General features: G+C 36.9%; 1 protein-coding gene across 2 annotated transcripts in view; it reads left to right on the top strand.

The window, feature by feature from the left end:
* The window catches only part of calcrla (calcitonin receptor-like a), a 59,399-nt gene that overhangs the window by 21,705 nt on the left and 17,157 nt on the right, over positions 1-20,537 (top strand). For both annotated transcript variants that reach the window (XM_051709126.1, XM_051709125.1), the window contains exon 2: positions 20,133-20,219. In XM_051709126.1, the coding sequence (XP_051565086.1) occupies positions 20,154-20,219 (66 nt within the window). In that variant the 5' untranslated portion in view covers positions 20,133-20,153. The remainder of the gene's footprint in view (positions 1-20,132; positions 20,220-20,537) is intronic.

Below are 20,537 nucleotides of genomic sequence, written 5' to 3'. Positions count from 1 at the left end.
TTTTTTTTTTTAACACAAGACTGCATCTTATAAAGACTCCCCGAGAAACGCATTCGGAGTAGGGTAAGTTAACAACAAAACCAGTCTAATTATGCAAGGCTTCCTTAAGACTGTTTAATTGACTATTTGATCAGGCAACCCACAATTAGATGTTTTTGAACATATGTTGCCTTGCACATCCCTAGTATGCTGTCATCATGACTAGATACTGTGAATTCTCAGAACTTGCAAATTATGGTTTTCAAACTTCCCATCATAACATGCATCTGTACCCAGATAGCTTTGAAGACACTTGATAGCAAGTTATGAAAAACATTGGAATCACTCAGGGGATGGATTATTATTTGAGCCCTGAAATAGCTAAAAATATTGATTTACTCTACAGGTGTTATTCTGGGGTGGCTTCAGATGGCTTTATTTTTAAATGTGTATTCTTGTAACTGCATATGACTGGCTTGGCCTCCTGGTTTTATTTTTGCTCCCCGCCGTCTGTTTGTGTATCAGTAGCCACACTAGAGGACAATTTAATGATCGCTCCTAGTGTATCGCATGTCCAGCTGTACTAGCTGAAGCGGGAAAGAGCGATTCAGATCATATTACTGCACATCAACATTAGAAGATTTGTTCAGGTATTTACAGTGGTGCTGTTTTCTGTAATGGCAGTTTGTTAGCCAGATTTGACAGAAATTGAATTGACACTACATCATGGTAGTGTCTCACTGACTGAAGAAGCTTCCAGTCTAAATAAAACGTTCATATATATATATATGCATATCAGAGCCGTGGCAGACGCATTTAAGCTCATAATGTTAAAGTGCTCGTCTGTTTCATACTCCCTCTCTCTCCTCAACAGTTCCCTGTAACTTTAACTGTCTTGTCTAATGAGAAAAAGGCAAATATCAATAAAACTAATATCATATACCGTCTGCAAATATGTGCACATCTCGTTTAAACAGATGTGATAAACCAACCTCACACAACTCGGCAGATCCAGCGTCCTGTGGAACGCTTATTTATTTACCTCAAAAGCACGTATTCTATCAGCCTCTCCTCAACAGTTCCCTGTAACTTTTCTAATGATAAAAGGCAAATATAAATAAAACTTCTATTGTATACAGTCTGCAAATATGCAGATATCTCATTTAAAAAGATGTAATTCACAAACCTCGCGAAAATCCAGCATTTTCTTCCCATCGAGCACTCATCTTATATCTTCCTCTGAAGCGCTTATTCTATCAGCCAGAATCAAAAACATCAGGATCAAAAGTTCCTCTCATTCACAAATCAGCTGCCTACGTTTTCGGATGCAGCCCAAGGTAAAAGCGCGTCACGTGTGCCATAAGATAAAATGTCTTGTTCACTCTCACTGTATGTACAGTTGGTTTGATTTGATCATTTTTGAGTCAATGTGATTGCTAACGTGGACATGCCATCCATGGTTGCTGGACTACGTTGTGTACTGTTATTTCCTTCTTCCTAATATAATAACAAATTCTTCTTGTGCAAATAAATTACTAAAATTTGATGTCAAAACAGAAATCAGAAGAAACAGCTATCTACCATTTAAAATACAATATTATTTTTTAGTTTTGTTTGAAATTGAGTAAATATAGTGCTAAATAAGAGTATATTTTAGCAATTTAATGTTTGTTATTTACTATATTAAATTGTGTGATATATTGGCATTGTATTGGCCTATCGGCCACCCTGCTCTCTGGATATCGGCCATTAAAAAACCCATATAGGATGACCACTGCTGTTGTATGCGCGTCCATGGGCCCACAATGCCGGACCCGTATTTATGAACGTTGGAGGAGGAATAGCTTAAATCGACCTAAGAATCAATATAGATGGGTTATTCGCCTTGTCAAGTGTGTATTTAGTTACTGGGAGTTTTTTACACTTGATGTGCTCTGGAAACCCAGATAGCTGTAGTAATAACTGTCAAATAATGAAAGGCAGAAAATTTCTTGCACTATTTTTATTAAACGCAAATACAAATAGATAATAGAAACAAGGGGCGATAAGATGTGCATATTTAGGGCTCTATTTTCATGAACGCACTAGGCGCAGTGCTGAACATCTTATCCATCTTATCGTGAGAGCGCTAATTCTAAGCGCAATTTTAGCATGCTTAAGAGTGTTTAAGAATCATAAGCATTTTCCCCACAAATGAAAACAAAGCATAGTTATCATTTTATGAACTGCTGTGCATGACTATACAAATAGACAACAATATAAGCCTAAAAATAATTATAAGTGATTCAGTTACACTACCGTTCAAAAGTTTGGGGTCACTTGCCTGAAAAGTTTCTCATGATCTTAAAAATCTTTTGATCTGAAGGCGTATGCTTAAATGTTTGAAATTAGTTTTTTAGACAAAAATATAATTGTGCCAACATATTAATTTATTTCATTACAAAACAAAAATGTAATTTAAAAAAAAAAAAAAGTTTTTGAAATGAATGACTTGGACCGAATAATTAAGAAAAGCAGCCACTAAGTGCCCAGCATATAGATGGGAACTCCTTCAATACTGTTTAAAAAGCATCCCAAGGTGATACCTCAAGAAGTTGGTTGAGAAAATGCCAAGAGTACATTTCTGCAAAATCTAGGCAAAGGGTGGCCACTTTGAAGATGCTAAAATATAACACAGTTTTGATTTATTTTGGATTTTTTTAGTCACAACATAATTCCCATATTTCCATTTCTATTATTCCATAGTTGTGATGACTTTACTATTATTCTAAAATGTGAAGAAAAAAAAATAAAAAGAATGAGTAAGTGACACTAAACCTTTGAACGGTAGTGTATGTGCTGATATCATTATAATGTCATCAGTCACTTTTACTCATAATTCATCCAACCACATTCTCTCCTTGTTGAACAAGATTACCTAGGGTGACCTTACGTCCTATTTTTCCTGGACATGTCCTCTTTTTCAGACCTGAAAAAAGCGTCCGGTCGGGATTTAAAATTGTCAGAAAATACAGTGAAAGAGAACACAGTTCAGGTAATGTGAGGGGAGAAACTCTGCATCTCTATTCACATACTATCCATAAAAAATATCATGTGACAAGCACAAAACCTTAGCCAAAGGCCACATTTCTTTTCTTTTATATATTTTGTTTTATGACAGTTATTAAATATATTAATGTTACAATTCATTAAATGTATTCAATACTTTGAATGAATAGGTCCAACCCAATTTTTATTTTTGAGTGAACTATTCCTTTAAATCTTTGTTTCAACAGCCAGCCCACAAGTCAGACAACCCACCAGGAAAAGTCCAAGTACTATATTACCAGTCCATCCCTGGTTGGAACCATCACATACGTTGTTAAACGTTTGATGGGATAGTTTTTGGCAGGGACGTTGAAGGGTGCGGGGATCTCAGAGGATGTAAAAGCTTGGCATTTTCTCATGGGCTGTGTTACTATCCACCCACTTAGGCTTTAACACGACATGCTAAGACTTCACAAAGCACTCTAGAGCAGCTTTCTCTGTCACATCATCGGCAGCCATGTTTTCCAGCATCTGTATGACTTCATCATGATATGCCTCGTAAAGCTTGACATCTGGTTGTACCCAAGGCAAGCTGTGAGCCAATATTAGCTAAATGCTCATGATTTTCGGCTAATGTACATCAGCTGCAACCACAGAGAGGCAGAATCCACAAGATTAGAATCACATGAAATGGTTTCATTTGAATTTGAGGTGCCGTAAGAAAACAGAGGGATGGACTTGTGTGTAAAGGAGTCAATTGCCTTTGGGCTGTTATGTGTGAATCAGGTGGCAGGTTACAGCTGGGAATGTGTAGTGCAAAGACACCTGTTGCCTTTTTTATTTTTACTAGAACATGTTCAGGGGCGTCACTTTGCTTTACTGTTTTACATTTTTGCAAATATTTTAACATTATCTTTTATTCTCTTGAGTGCTCAGTTGCAGTGTTAATATTTACAGTACATTCCCAATGGTAGTGAGCTTAATACAAGATATACTGTATGTGGGACATATTTACTTTCATGGCCATGCCACTGGGTCTTTGCCTTACTTGTATTTGAGTGATAAGACTAATCCCTGCAGATAACATTTTGGGAGTTCTGAGTGAGCTGGGATTATTTTGAAAATAGGAAATGGTCATTTTGAAAGCTCGGGAGGAACATCCTTTAGCAAATATGGGGTGTTTACAAGTCCCAATTGCATCCAAAAAATAGCCCTGATAAGCTGTCCCCAGGCAGAAAGATTCTTTACAAATTTATAATAATAATAATAATAATAATAATAATAATACTTTTTATTTATATAGCACCGTTCTAATACTCAAGGTCGCTTCACAAAGCCAAAATAAAAAACAAAACAAAAAAAAGGTCAAAAACAGAAAATATGTTATAGGAGAAGGAAGGTATTTCACAGAGGTTCTGAGGAAGTGAATTCCAAAGTTTGGGAGCAGCAATACTGAATGCCCTTGCACCCATTGAGACTAATCTAAATTTGGGGACTGTGACCAGACCAGTATCAGAAGACCTCAAAACTCGGGCCGGGGAGAAGGATTTGAGTAGTTCAGACAGATACTGTGGGGAAAGATTATGTAGTGCCTTATACATAAGGATGAGGATCTTGTACTGTATACGATGAGAAACAGGCAGCCAGTGCATGTGTTGGAGGATAGGAGTGATGTGGGCCTACCTTTTAGTGTGAGTGAGAAGGTGAGCAGCAGAATTTTTAACATATTGTAGTCGTGAAAAATGTTTAGCAGGGAGGCCAAATAAGAGTGAGTTGCTGTAATCTAAACGTGAAGTAACAAAGGCATGAATTACAATTTCAGCATCTCTTTATTTGAGAAAGGAGCGAATACGGGAGATGTTGCGAAGGTGAAGGGAAGCTGTTTTAACAATGGTATTGACATGAGCCTCAGATGATAGTGAAGAATCGAATATGAAGATTACATATGGTCAGGGAGGGTTGGATCAGAACACCATCCAGATTATTTTTGTGCTCCAATTGGCTAGAGACTATGGATTTTGGACCAATCAATATTATTTCAGTTTTATTGGAGTTAAATTTGAGACAGTTTGATGACAACCATAGCTTTAGCTCAAGGATACAAGCAGACAGTGCAGATGGAGGAAAGGCTGACGTTGCACAGGAGCTAATGTAAATTTGGGTGTCGTCAGCATAACAGTGAAAGCTAACACCAAAGCCTTGGATAGTTTGTCCCAAAGGTAACATGCAGGTTATGAAGAGGAGTGGACCAAGGACAGAGCCCTGAGGAATACCACTTTTAACTAGAGTCTTCGAAGATTTGTGATTTTGAATGGTGACAAATTGCTGCCTGTCGCTAAGGTATGCAGTAATCAGTGCAGAGCTGTCCCCGTGATACCAGTAGTGGAGAGATGAGTGAGAAGTATATTATGATAGACAGTATCAAATGCATAAATTAAATCAAGAAGGAGAAGAATATTAAGTAAACCTGAATCAGAAGAGAGAGGGAGGTCATTGAGAACCCCGAGGAGAGCTCTTTCTGTGCTGTGATATGGACGGAAACCTGACTGGAAGGGTTCATAAAGACTGTTAACAGTTAAGTATACCTGCAGCTGGGAAGCAACAACTCTCTCTAGCAACTTAGATATAAAAGGGAGGTTTGAAATGGGTCTGTAATTACTAAATGCTGTGGGATCAAGATTGTTTCTTTTGAGAATAGGGGTAACAGCAGCTGTTTTGCGATGTAATGGAACAGTACCTGAAGCAAGAGACATGTTAATCAAGTGGGTTCAATTATAGATGTTAAGCATTGCTTCAGAAGGAAAGTAGGAGCAGGGTCAGTAAGACTAGCTGAAGAGTTGGACTTCCTTATTTCCTCAGCTACAGTGAAAGGGTAAAAAGCAGAAGTGAAAAAATTGCAGATGGATTCAGTTTTATTTTGAAAGTAGCTGAAACAGGGTTCACAGTGTTGATTATAATTAATGACATTAATAAATGGGATTGAGTTAGCCTGTTAATAGTGGCAAAAAAAGAGTTCTAGACCTGGTTTTGGAGTTATTGATGATAGTTGAAATGTAGGAAGAGCAAACAGAGGTAAGGGTTACATTATATTGCTGAATATGTGTGGAGTAGGCTGAAGAGTGTAGAGTAAGTCTTGTTTTTCTGTAAAGTCGCTCAAGATGATGACCCTTAGCTTTCATAACACTAAGCTCAGTAGTGAACCAAGGAGAGCAATGACTAGAGACAACCAGCCTAGATTTCAAGGGAGCATGATCATTTAGGACAGTGGAAATAGTCGAGTTGTAAAGAGTAAGAATATCATCAGGACTAGAGAGAGTAAGGGAGGAGGAGAGCAAAGAGGCACTGATAGAAGCAGAGAAAGAAGGCAGATCAATTGACTTCAGATTATGATAATGAATAAGAGTTTTTGAGTTGGGTTTGGATACAGAGAAACTGCAAGTAAATTCTATCAGTTTATGATCAGAAATACTCATGCCATGTCCCTTAACAACAACATTATCAAGACCAGTAGAACATAACAGATCCAAAGTGTGACCATGCGAATGAGTTGGTAAATGATTAAATCACAAAATCACTTTTATGTACACTAACAGTCAAAAGTTGGGCAGACTTGGTTGAATTAGTTTTTTGAATTAGTTCAAGATCTTAAAAACCTTTGGTTGTAATGGCTTATGAGTAAGTGGTTAATATATATATATATATATATACACACATATATATATATATATATATATATACGTATATACACACACTACCGGTAAAACGTTTTGAAACACTTACTCATTCTTTATTATAATTTTTTTCTTCTTCACATTTTAGAATAATAGTAAAGTCATTAAAACTATGGAATAACATAAATGGAACTATGGGAATTATGTTGTGACTAAACAAAATCCAAAATAAATCATAACTGTGTTATATTTTAGCATCTTCAAAGTAGTCACCCTTTGCCTAGAATTTGCAGACATGTACTCTTGACATTTTCTAAACCAACTTCTTGAGGTATCACCCTGGGATGCTTTTTAAATAGTATTAAAGGAGTTCCCATCTATGTTGGGCACTTATTGGCTGCTTTTCTTTATTATTTGGTCCAAGTCATCAATTTCAAAAACTTTTCTTTTTTAATTACATTTTAGTTTTATAATGAAATAAATTAATATGGTGGCACAATTATATTTTTGTCTACAAAACAAATTTCACACATTTAAGCATACGCCTTCAGATCAAAAGATTTTTAAGATCATGGGAAGCGTTTCAGTCAAGTGTTTCAAAACTTTTGACCGGTAGTGTGTGTGTGTGTGTGTGTGCGTGTGTGTGTGCGTGTGTGTGTGTGTGTGTGTGTATATATATATATATATATATATATATATATATATATATATATATACCACGGGTCTGTTGAATGCTTGATTCTGATTGGTTGACGGACATTCTAAGGTGTGCAATTATTTTTCAAGTAAACGCACGGCTATGAAGTAGTTCCAGGTCTTGACCGTATAACATACACACACACACACACACACACAGACACACACATGTTGGTGTGGCTATCCTTATGAGGACCCTCTATAGACATAATGATTTTTATACTGTACGAACTATAGATTCTATCCCCTAAACCTAACCCTAGCCCTAAACTTAACCCTCACAAAACACTTTCTGCATTTTTACATTTTCAAAAAAAACATTGTTTAGTATGTTTTTTTTTTTTAAGCGATTTGAATTATGGGGACACTAGAAATGTCCTCAAAAACCACATTTATAGCATAATACCCTTGTAATTACCAGTTTGTAACCTAAAAAAATGTCCTCTTAAACCACCCAAACCTGCCCACACACACACACACACACACTGTACATGCTACCACAGCAAATAACCATATAAACAAAGACATTGGATAAAGTAAATCAGTTAAGAACGTCAAACAATGTCTGTAATATCCTACATTTACTTCAATTTCGGTTGAAAAGCATCCTCGTCTACCCCGCTCTTACACATGCTCACACACATACATACGCACACACACCCACACACAGACACACACACATTAAGACTCGTGTCGCGGCCAACAAATAGAGCCGCACCCCGCGACTTCATCAATACAACAGTTTCTATTATCCGAAACAACTTTTAATATGTGAAACTTTTTATGTTTCAATGTATTTTGCCCTAATCAGCCTCACATAGCTATAGTGAAAAGCACCGTCGCTCTCACACAAACACTCTCGGTAGCAAAGTCAGTGCACACCCGTGTCTCACTAGGATTGTAAACTGTTTTTTAGTAATGGAAAACCTGTACAAGGATGGCAACACCAGCCGCTGCTAAGAAGTAAACTTAAACTTATATCTTGGCAATTTGAAGCGTTGGTATTTCTGACGAGAGCCACTTTAAACACAGGTAATAAATCCATTCGCAATCTTCTCAGTTTCTCTCTCTCTTCTCTCTCTCTCTCTCTCTCTCTCTCTCTCTCTCTCTAACACACACACACATGCACACACACGCGCAATAATACCTTGTTACTCCAATGCCGAAAAGCAGCGCATCCTACGTTGCTAGTTCTAAAGTGACATTTTCGAACTAGCAACGAAGGCTTGAGCTGTATCAGAGCTAGATACACTTGATCAGTACAGTTTCTATATTATCTGAAATATATGTGGGAAACACCCTCACACTCTCCCTCCCGCTCTCTTAAACTCTCACACACATGGACACACATACATTATACGCTTTACGCACACACTTACGAGTGATATCAGCGCACACCTGCATCTCAGTAGTTTTGAAAACGAGAGTATGGTGAAACTCGCTGCTGTTAAGAAATGCTTAAACTTACACTGGCAGCCAAAAGTTTGGAATAATGTACAGATTTTGCTCTTATGGAAAGAAATTGGTACTTTTATTCACCAAAGTGGCATTCAACTGATCACAGTGTATAGTCAGGACATTAATAACGTGAAAAATTACTATTACAATTTGAAAAAAAACAATTCAGAACTTCTTAAACTACTTCAAAGAGTTCTCATCAAAAAATCCTCCACGTGCAGCAATGACAGCTTTGCAGATCCTTGGCATTCTAGCTTTCAGTTTGTCCAGATACTCAGGTGACATTTCACCCCACACTTCCTGTAGCACTTGCCATAGATGTGGCTGTCTTGTCGGGCACTTCTCACACACCTTACAGCCTAGCTGATCCCACAAAAGCTCAATGGGGTTAAGATCCATAACACTCTTTTCCAATTATCTGTTGTCCAATGTCTGTGTTTCTTTGCCCACTCTAACCTTTTCTTTTTGTTTTTCTGTTTCAAAAGTAGCTTTTTCTTTGCAATTCTTCCATAAGGCCTGCATCCCTGAGTCTTCTATTTACTGTTGTACATGAAACTTGTGTTGAGCGGGTAGAATTCAATGAAGCTGTCAGCTGAGGACAAGTGAGGTGTCTATTTCTCAAACTAGAGTCTCTGATGTACTTATCCTCTTGTTTAGTTGTACATAGGGGCAGTGGTAGCTCAGCGGTTAAGGCTCTGGGTTACTGATCAGAAGGTCGGGGGTTCAAGCCCCAGCACCGCCAAGATGCCACTGTTGGGCCCTTGAGCAAGGCCCTTGACCCTATCTGCTCCAGGGGCGCTGTATCATGGCTGACCCTGCACTCTGACCCCAGCCTAGCTGGGATATGTGAAAAAGAAGAATTTCACTGTATATGTGCAAATGTATAATGTGTGATAAATAAAGATAATTATATAAAATTATTAATTATAATTATTATAATTATAATTAATTATATAATAATAAAAAAAAAAATTATAATTATAATTATAATAATTATACATCTGGCCTTCCACATCTCTTTCTGTCCTTGTTAGAGCCAGTTGTCCTTTGTCTTTGAAGACTGTAGTGTACACCTTTGTATGAAATCTTCAGTTTCAAGCATTGTATAGCCTTCATTCAATTTCAAGCATTGTATAGCCTTCATTCCTCAAAACAATGATTGACTGACAAGTTTCTAGAGAAAGCTGTTTCTTTTTTGCCATTTTTGACCTAATATTGACCTTAAGACATGCCAGTCTATTGCACAGGGTTGGGAGGGTTACTTTTTAAATGTATTCCACTACAGATTACAGATTACAGATTACAGAATACATGCTGTAGATTACTCAAGGTCAGTAACGTATTCTAAATACTTTGGATTACTTCTTCAGCACTGGTAGATTTTTTCACTTGTTTTGACTATAAAAACTCTGCCAGTACAGTAAGACAAAATACACGTTAAAAACTCATTCTCTGAAAAACCTAAATATCTTATGCAGTGTTGTTTCTAAAACAAGATAAATCAAATTGATATTGTTTTAAGGATTTTTACATATTTTTATAGGAAAACAATACAAAAATTATTATCAGGAATATGATTTTTGCCCTAATATCAAAGGTCTTACTAGAAAAAATAAATTATGATCCAACGTGAATTTTCTTGATATAAAATATGATCGTGTCTGGTAACATGTGCATGTAAAATGTCTTTAAATAGCATTTTAGCTTAGTGTAAAACTGACAATTTACACAAGGTTTATTTCTATTTCTTCTGCTCCAAACTTACTTCAAACTTATTTCTCTGTCTGCTTGTATGAATGTAACACATCATAAGAAAGTGTTTCACCGCTGTTCAAATGCACTTTGGATCGCATCATTTATATGTATAAATGTTTTCCATCTGAAAGGACTAAATATTAAATGAGACAAATGACAATAAAATGCAAAGTAATCTCTTCAGTAATCAAAATACTTTTTGAATGTAACTATTTTAAATACCAATGATTTAAATTGTAACTGTAGTGGAATACAGTTACTTATATTTTGTATTTTAAATACATATTCCTGTTACATGTATTCTGTTACTCCCCAACTGTGCTATTGCATACTGTGGCAACTCAAAAACAAACACAAAAACAATTTTAAGCTTCATTTAACAAACCAAATAGCTTTCAGCTGTGTTTGATATAATGGCAAGTGGTTTTCTAGTACAAAATTAGCAATTTAGCATGATTGCCCAAGGATAAGGTGTTGGAGTGATGGCTGCTGGAAATGGGGCCTGTCTAGATTTGATAAAAAATGCCTTTTTTTGAAATAGCGATGGTGCTGTTTTTTACATCAGTAATGTCCTGACTATACATTGTGATCAGTTGTATGCCACTTTGGTGAATTAAAGTACCAATTTCCTTCCGAAACAGCAAAATCTGTACATTATTCCAAACTTTTGGCTGCCAGTGTACATCTTGGTGATTTTTAAGCGATGTTACTTCTGATGAGAGCTGTAAAGGTAATCCCAGAAGTGATCTCTCTCAGTTTCTGAGTTTCTCTCTTTCGATCCCTCAAACACAAACTCATGCACAAACTCACACACACAAACGCATTACCTCATTACTTCAGTAAGTCCTCGAGTAAAGCAGCAGAAACCTTGCTATCCTCCGTTGCTAGTTCTAAAGTGACGTTTTCGTCACCAGAAAATGTCTTGAGATATAAAACCCTGAAACATATATTAAGGTGTGGTAACCATGGTATAAGCAGAATAATTGAATTGTTGAAAAAAAATGCACGCCCAAGGTGTAATGCTTCGTGACAGGTGCATTATGTTTCAACAATTCAACAGTCCGTCGTCTATTATTCCTTATATACTGTATATGTATATACTGTATATACTATATATGTATATATATATATATATATATATATATATATATATATATATATATATATATATATATATATATATATAGTATAGTGTAGTGTATAAAGTATATATAACTTTTTTACATTTTATTTTTATGGATGAGTTGGACCATCCATAAAAATAAAGTGAAGTAAAAGCAGTCAAAAAGTGTCCAGCATACATGAAACATCCTTCAATGCTGTTGGTTGAGAGAAAACACAGAGTGAGCTGAGCACTAATCTAGACAAAGGGCGGCTACTTTGAAGAAGCTAAACAATAAGATTTAATAAAAATTTAATGTAACATTTATGTCAATACATAATTCGCTTCTATTTGTGTCATTTCATAGCTTTGATGACTTTACTATTACTCTAAAATGTGGAAATAATAATATATGCAATATACTATATGCAATATCAAGACATCGTATTTAATGATGGAATACACTGAATTTGTATATTTTTAAAAAGCTAAAATGTGACCAAAATGATAAAAAACTAATGATGAATTAAAAATGTTTAAATGAATATTTCTGTAATTTACAAAGTTAGAAATTCCCCTGTATAATTAATAACAACATTTGCTGAAATACAATTTCTTTCATACTGTATGTAAGCAAAATAGACATTATAACTTAAATATACCTGAATGAATTGGAATCAAAAGCATATGAATTGGAATCGAATTGAATAATGATATCATGATGTATTGCTATATATCGAATCATGACATGTGTATCGCAATACGTATTGTATCGTGAGGTGGCTGGTGATATCTCTTATCTTTGTTGTAGAATTAATAATGTAATGAACTCTTATTTGAACTGGGTTTAACTTGACCCTCCTGAGTCACTGTAGTTTTCACACTTAAATAAACAGACTTCCAATGAGTGATCAATAAATATATGAAATAGTCATGTTAATAGTAACACACACCTCAGTGTCTTATACAGTATATCCTGATGTGTATTAATGGACAAAGTGACCTTCTTTGTCTATCGACAGCAATTGTAATAAGTGACTCAAGCGACAATGTTGGGAGTGCTCAGCCATTTATCAGCCTACTTGTGTTTGCAGACAAGGAAATTATGTCCAATTCTCTCATGAATAATGGTCCCGACATAATCTTATTAATGGAAACATTAATGAATTTCTGTTTGGAAAAGTGAGGAAGGATGGAGACAACTGGTCATTACTCAAAGAAGCATGCATGCACTTGGTTCTCGATTATTTCCTTTTGTTCAGAATTCTTGTCCACTTGATGTGTCACAAGAAAGAATGTTTGGAAGGGAGAAGTATTTAGCTTGTGTGATAATGACACCCTCTTCTAATTAATGGTTTTGGCTAGGCCTCTTTTTTTTTTCCAGTCTAGACAAATATAGGGTGTCTACTTACTTTTGTCTAGTTTACAGGTATGTCTAGCTTTCAGTGCGGTGCAAATGTACAAAATTTTTAGTTGTGTTTCAGATAATTAGGTGCATTCCACAGCCCCAAAACTCGCCTCTCCATGACATGACACTTTAAAAAAAAATGTAAATGAAAATTCTGTCATCATTTGCTCACCCTCATGTTGTTTTGCACCCATATGAGTTTCTTTCTATCATGGAACCCAAAAGTAGATTTTAGGCAGAATGATAGCCTCAGTCACTTTAATTGACTTTAATTGTATGGAAAAGTGTAATGAAAAGTGAATACAATGAAAAAGAATGGTGACTAAGGCTTACATTCTGCCTAACATCTCCTTTTGTGCCTCCAAGGTTAGGAACAAATGAAGATGAGTAAATTATTACAGAATTAAAATTTTTGAGAACTATCCCTTTAAAGCATTTTGATAATTTGTTCACCACAGTAATAGTCCATGGTTAAGTGTTATCATTATCATAATACAATCATATTATAATACCTTTGCCTTGCAAAAGGAAAAATTATTAATATTTTCTCATCATCTCAACTTAATTATCCATATATTATTTCATTATTTTTTTTTTAAATGGGCTTATTCATTCATCATCAACATTTCCTCTAAAGATGGGCACGATTACCCAAGTATTTGGAAGTGACAGCTATGAAAACACATTAATTCTGTCGCTTGATTTAACACCGATCTAAGTCCACTAACAAATATACGCAAACATTTTGTGATTTATTATGGTAGCTTTTTGAGCAGTACTTTGCAGTGTGATTGTTTAGAAGGGGATGGCAAATTTCAGCCCAGGGTAACAGTGCTCAACACAGTATGGACAGGATTAGAGGCCATTGGTTCCAACATGATCACACGGGAAGTCGGCATGTTGTTTCCGAGAGTTCTGATACCCTAGGATCAGTCACTTTAAGTCGACTAACTGACAAGCGGCATCTCGTATAACACATTTTTGCATCGGCTCCAGCATACTTACCTTCCTTTGTGGTGCGATTGGAAGCACATTGCATCAGCAGCATGGGAGACTGGGGTTCAGATCCCACATTGAAACCAGGTAAGTAATTGTGTTTGCATAATCAGTGACATGCACGATTCGGTTGTTGCATATTTTCCCTCTAACATTAAATTTGTACTCCACTGTTCATTAGATTTAGGTTTGGGTTAGCACAACTTGCTTTTGCCGACCATCAGTGGACATTACACCCAGAAAATGAAGCTCACACGTGCCCATATGGCCAACAGCACTTACCGTTTTGGCAACTGGGGGCAGTGTTTCAGATTTTGGTAATCACAGATCGATTTTAACTAAAGAAAAGTCAACTGTTTCCAATTTCATTGTGAGATAAGTCTGTTCGTTTTTCTGTTCAAAAACGGGTAGACGGAGCACAAGTGAAGGACATAGAATGCTGGGATCTTGAGGCATATTTTTAAAAGTTCAGCAACTTTAAATGTGATATGTCATCTTAAAAATGCAAGGCTTATGGTGCAAGACAGGGAAAAACAGCATGATGCAACACAATGGGCAAAGACATCACATGACCAGGAACACATGACATGAAACAGGAACTAGAATATCAAAATAAAAGACATGAAATACATGAACAAACACATCAAACATTACAACTATTGTTTAAGTTTAGGTTAGGGAGGAAGGTTTGGTTTATTTAAAACTCGATAGTACATTGGCCTTCAAAACCTCATCTGTTTGGGAGAACATTTAAAGGGGTCATGAAGTGTTTTTTTTAATGATTTTATCATCTTCCCTGAGATCCAATGATAATGTTATAAATGTTTTTTGCACCAAAACAGTCACAATTTAGTAATATATGATAATTTTCCACCCTGTTTTTTGCACTCTGTCTGAAACACTCAATTTTTACCTAAGCGCCTCCTAAAAACTTCAACGTAAACACCCACTGTTATGATTGGCTAACATCGTGCAGCCCCTCAAATTCAGCAAACTCAATCGGAAGAGAATGAACCTCAACATAATAAAAAAAAATTGAAGTGTTTACACATAAAACACACCTAACTCATTGCATCCGAATATATTAAACTATTCATCTCAAGCACAACTGTTAACACAAGGCACCATAAACTATCAAACAGCCATGACATTTGAAATGTTCATGAATGAAACGGTTTACTTACATTTTTTATTAGGTTCAAGTGTTTTTAACTGCCCAATTCTTCAATAACAGTTATAAAAAAAGTAAAAAGTATTTTGTCTGTTCACAAAAAACTGACATGAGCCGAAAAAACCCCCCGCACATACATAGTCTAAAGAACGGTGAAATTACGCAAATACATACTGAAGGCGCACTGAGGCGCACTGAGGCGGAAACAAACTGAAACGTCCATAGTCAAAGACATGCAACGTCAATGACATCCTTTGTTTACATACACCAACAATTAAAAATAGCGCAGATGGGCGAAAGAACGTGTCCAAGACAGAGGCAGCAGCTGAATGAAAGAGAATTGCTTCTCCCTTTCAGAGTTGTAACTTGACACTGCGTCTTTTAAAAGTACACAAGATATGTATCCAATGGTCAAAGATGTCTGTCTAGTGCATGAATATATTCAAAAATAATCAAAAATAGTCCAGATGGGCCCCTTAGGTGTTATGTTAGGAATAGTTAGCCACGGAAGTCCTGCTCTCTTGACTTGAATAGCGCACCAGTGGGCGTGGCCAAGGGTGCGATGACTCATGTTGTGGGACGTCATTAACGCAGAGATTTCAAAGCGAGACATTTCAGCAGGGTGGCAACTATAAATGTTCTTTTTTGACTGGGGAGGAAGTTTTGAGTTCTGAAATTTATAGTATGTTTTTATAGTACAGTTACCTCTTATATGTCTAAATATTAAGGAAAATTTTTTCTCCATTTCATGACCCTTTTAACTCACTTTTGGCATCATACAGTGGACATTTCATCTTGGAACTGCCACGATAAGTGTCATGAACCATGTAATATCATTTTGCAAAAAAGTCGACACAGTCACGGAATTTCCATGACATTGGGCTGTGTGACACAGGTGTACATAGACCAGCTATTATAAAAATAGCACAGATTGGACCTGCTCCTTCTCCCCCACCCCACTCCCTAAATAGTCATCAGTTTATTTATCTGTCAAGTACTCAAGAAGTCAAATTGACCAAAATGTTGTAATTTCCTAAAATTTCAAAGACTCCATTGTGCTTGCATCAGCAGGGAAAAACTGCTGTTTGTTCAAATTGTGCAGATATCTGCAGAGGACAGATATCAGCGGGGCCAGTCTGCAGAATGGCTCATAAAGTAACCTGCATGTTTATTCCCACAAATGGAAAAGTAAACAGAGCATTATTTCAGCTACAGCCAATGACGCAGCAACACACTGTTCTTTCAATGGACCTGTGGGATCTGCCACTTTCATGATATGCTGCATTGTGTGTAACAGTACAACTGATTTCCCTGTCTGTTTCTAATTTGCAATACCTCTCCCCCTCTCTCCCACTAGGGAGTGACATGATACGAGTACAGTAAGTCCAAACAGACCTGAAAATATGCCATACCCCCCATACGAGCAGTCGAAAAGGAAAAGCATTTGAGTGTCTGAGCTATTTGTTTGCCTCATAATACAAAACTATAAGAAAAAAATGGTAACACTTTACAATAAGGTTCCATTCATTAATATCAGGGATGGGCAGAATCCTGTATCTGAAATACATGTATTTGAAATACAAAATACTATTTTGTACTTTGTATTTTAAAGTCTTTGAAAAAATCAATAATACATTTAAGTTTGGTATTTGTGTATTTTCAAAATACATAAAATACTTTGTGCCAGACATCCTCTTAATTAGGCTGCTGATTTCCTGTATCAACTAGTTCAGGCATGCCCCCTAACCCCAACTTTCATAACGGCTCCATCTAGCATTGGGTGAGTGAATTTTTGCGATCCTGCAATGAAATATGGAATATTGCAGGAATGCAGAAAATTCAGTAGAATCGATAAGTAGAATCGACCATCACATTCTCACCTTATCTTAAGACAATGTGAAGATGTGATGGTCGATTCTACTTGTTGCAAAAAAACGTCTCGGTTACGTGAAGCATAAACCTGGTTCCCTGAGTGGGAACGAGATGCTGCGTAATCGCATTAGGACACACCCTGAGTGTCACATGGTCTGAAGCCCTTATACAATCATGACAATTTATTGGCTGATGGTGCTTAAGCAACACCCCTAGGGAGCTACATCATGGGCTCCATAAAGGCGTGCGCTTCGCGCCATTGAGTAAGATTTTCTGCATGAAGGCACGAGCCTATGCAGCTGATAGAGAGTATGGCCAGCTTACACAGCTGGGAACCAGGGTTACACTTCACGTAACCGAGACGTTCCCTTTCGTAGGAACTCAAACTGCTTAATCGCATTGGGAACGATATACATTCATGCCATGCGAACAGTAGCTGCTAACTGTCTACGCCTGTATGACAAGCATATAGCAGCACACAGACGAGCTAAAGCGTCTGAATAAAACAAATGGAATTATTTTTTTATTATTTTTTGAGTTTATTCCTGTTCCAACAGAAAGATCACGGGAAGCAGGAGTCAAACCCTCATCCAGATTATAAAATCTAACAAATGTATGCGAAGAGGACCATCCTGCCACCATTCGAATGTCCTCCAAGGACGCACATCTAGCCAAAGCCCATAAGAATGCTCCTCGTAGAATGAGCTCGAATATCCAAAGGCGAAGGTAAACTGTACGCTTCGTAATCACTTGAAATTGCATCAACTAGCCAATGAGACAGTCTTTGCTTGGACACCGAAACACCCCTGTTGCGGCCACCAAAGCATACAAACAACTGCTCTGATTTACGCCAATGGCTAGTATGATCAACCTAAAGTTCACGGCGCCCGAACTGGGTAAAGCACATGCAATCTTTCATGCTCCTCTGACTCAAATGGGGGAGGATAGAAAGCCTGAAAATTAATAGTCTGCAAGCAAAATTATGTAGAAATGACCTTGGGCAAATAGCCCAAGCGGGGTCTTAACACCAGCCTTGAACACCCTGGCGCAAAACAAAATCCATACATAAGGGATTAATCGATAGGGTACGCAAATCACCAACCCTTTTAAAGACGCCAATGCTACCAGCAGGGCCATTTTAAGAGTCAGAATCTTATCAGCGACTGTTGCCAAGGGCTTAAACGGAGTACCCGAGAGCACCTCTAAAACAAACCAATTCCATAAAGGAACACGGACGGGACAAAAAGGTCTAAGCTTGCATACCCTGTCAATAAAACGAAAGACAAGAGAATGTCTACCGACAGAGACTCCATTGATAAGCGCATGCTCAGCCGCTATAGCGGCAACATAGACTTTAAGAGTTGCTGTGTCAGCCCCGGCCCCAAAACGCTCTTGCAAAAAATCCAGAACTGTACCGACAGGGCAGTGAATTGGATCTTCACCTCGTGCTGTACACCAAGAAGCAAAAATACACCACTTGAACGTAGAAAGCTTCCTAGTTGATGGAGCTCTAGCATTCAAAATGGTATCAACCACAGCAGGGGATAACCCATCGTTCAAAAGTGCACCTGGTTGAGGGTCACTTTGAAGAGATGGAACGCATGCATCAGTGGTTGAAGTCCCTTTGTGGAGTTCATCCAGCACTGAAAAGGTCTTGCATGCAGCATGCCCAGGGGAATGAATGCAGAAGCCACAATCATGAGCTCCAAAAGCCTGTGAAATGTTCATGTGTCCCACTCTGAACATTGTCAGACACCGGCGGAATGACAGAATGTGAACTGGAGACAGATGCGCCTGCATCGCCTGTGAATTTAGCTCCACCCCTAGAAATAGAGTGTGTTGCCATGGCAACAGGACACTCTTGTCTAGGTTTACACACAGACCTAGATTCCTCAAATGGCTGAGAATGACATCTTGATGTTGGGCAGCCAAAGTCTCGGAGTGGGCTAGCACCAACCAATGTCGAGATAATGCAAAATGTGGACGCCTTGAATTACCGGGGAGACTGAGCTAAATTGGTTTACTGAAAAAAAAATGGGTTAGAACTAAACTGGTCCCAACATATAATGGGGGAACAACACGTAGTACCCAGATAGCATGAAACACCCTTGCGAACAAAAGCGAGCCGCAGGGGATAAACGATAAACCTTCAAAATTCTGGCCACCATTCACTTGCATTGTATGGACCTACAGAGCTGAGATATTCTAAAAATCTTAGTTTGTGTTCAGCAGAAGAAAGAAAGTCATACACATCTGGGATGACATGATGGTAATGATGAGTAAATGATGAGAGAATTTTCCTTTTTGGATGAACTATACCTTTATCTAATGTTATCAAATGGAACCTTATTGTAAATCTTTTGTAAATCGCTTTGAATAAAAGTGTCTACCAAATGAATAAATGTAAATGTTATTGTGAAGTGTTAATGAAAAAAAAAATAGTATAAAATGCTGTTTATTACTGTGTATTCTTATATTGGTGAATGTAAATGAATAAATAAATTTTTGGTTCATTTAGTGGAAAATTGTATTGAATTTTTAAGTACATTTAAAGAAGATTTTTACTGTTTCACTTTTTGCTTTAAATATTTTAAATTTACTTGTCTAAAATGGCCTCTGAAAAACAAATGACCTTTTTTTTTTGCCATTTCAGAGCAAATACATTCACATACAAATTATGTATGTATATGTATGTATATATATATATATATATATATATATACATACACACACACACACACACACACACACACACACACAGAATATTAAGGTATTTTTAGCTATATCACCCAGCCCTACTTCCATTTGTTATGATTAATGCTACATAAACAGAAGATATACACCGGAGACTGTGTATGTATGTATATACGTTTTTGTGGGGTGTGAGTCTATATTTGCAGTAGGCTAGAACAGAAGTCAAGTACCTCTACTTGTGTCAATAACAGCAAAAAGCCCTTAGAACTGTCCAGTGTTTTATTGAATTCCCCTTCTTTTCAGATCAATAGCGGATCATTGGAAATGCCAAAGAAGATGATTGTTAGCTGTTGGATGGGTTGCCTGTTTTTGTTGGCATCTGTCACAGAGGTGAAACAATTCTCATAATATTTGCTGCAACATTATTTATATGCATCTACTTAATTATGGTTCCTTTAAAATATTACAGTTTTGTAGGTTAATGTCTCTGATGTCATCTCATGATGATACAATTTGCAAAACTGAAGGAGCTCTTAATGTACAATACAGATTATGAGGAAGAGGAGATTTGAAAACTTATAATAATGTTATGCATAATACTATCTGGATAATTACATATTATATTATGAGTGGCTTTAAAAAAATATGGATTAAGATGGTGTGAGACTGGATTTTGACATTTTTAGATCTTATGGGAAATATCAAACA

This window comes from Myxocyprinus asiaticus, chromosome 10 (genome assembly GCF_019703515.2).
Source record: "Myxocyprinus asiaticus isolate MX2 ecotype Aquarium Trade chromosome 10, UBuf_Myxa_2, whole genome shotgun sequence".
In the NCBI taxonomy this organism is placed as follows: Eukaryota; Metazoa; Chordata; class Actinopteri; order Cypriniformes; family Catostomidae; genus Myxocyprinus; species Myxocyprinus asiaticus.
This window is presented reverse-complemented; position numbering and strand designations above follow the sequence as displayed.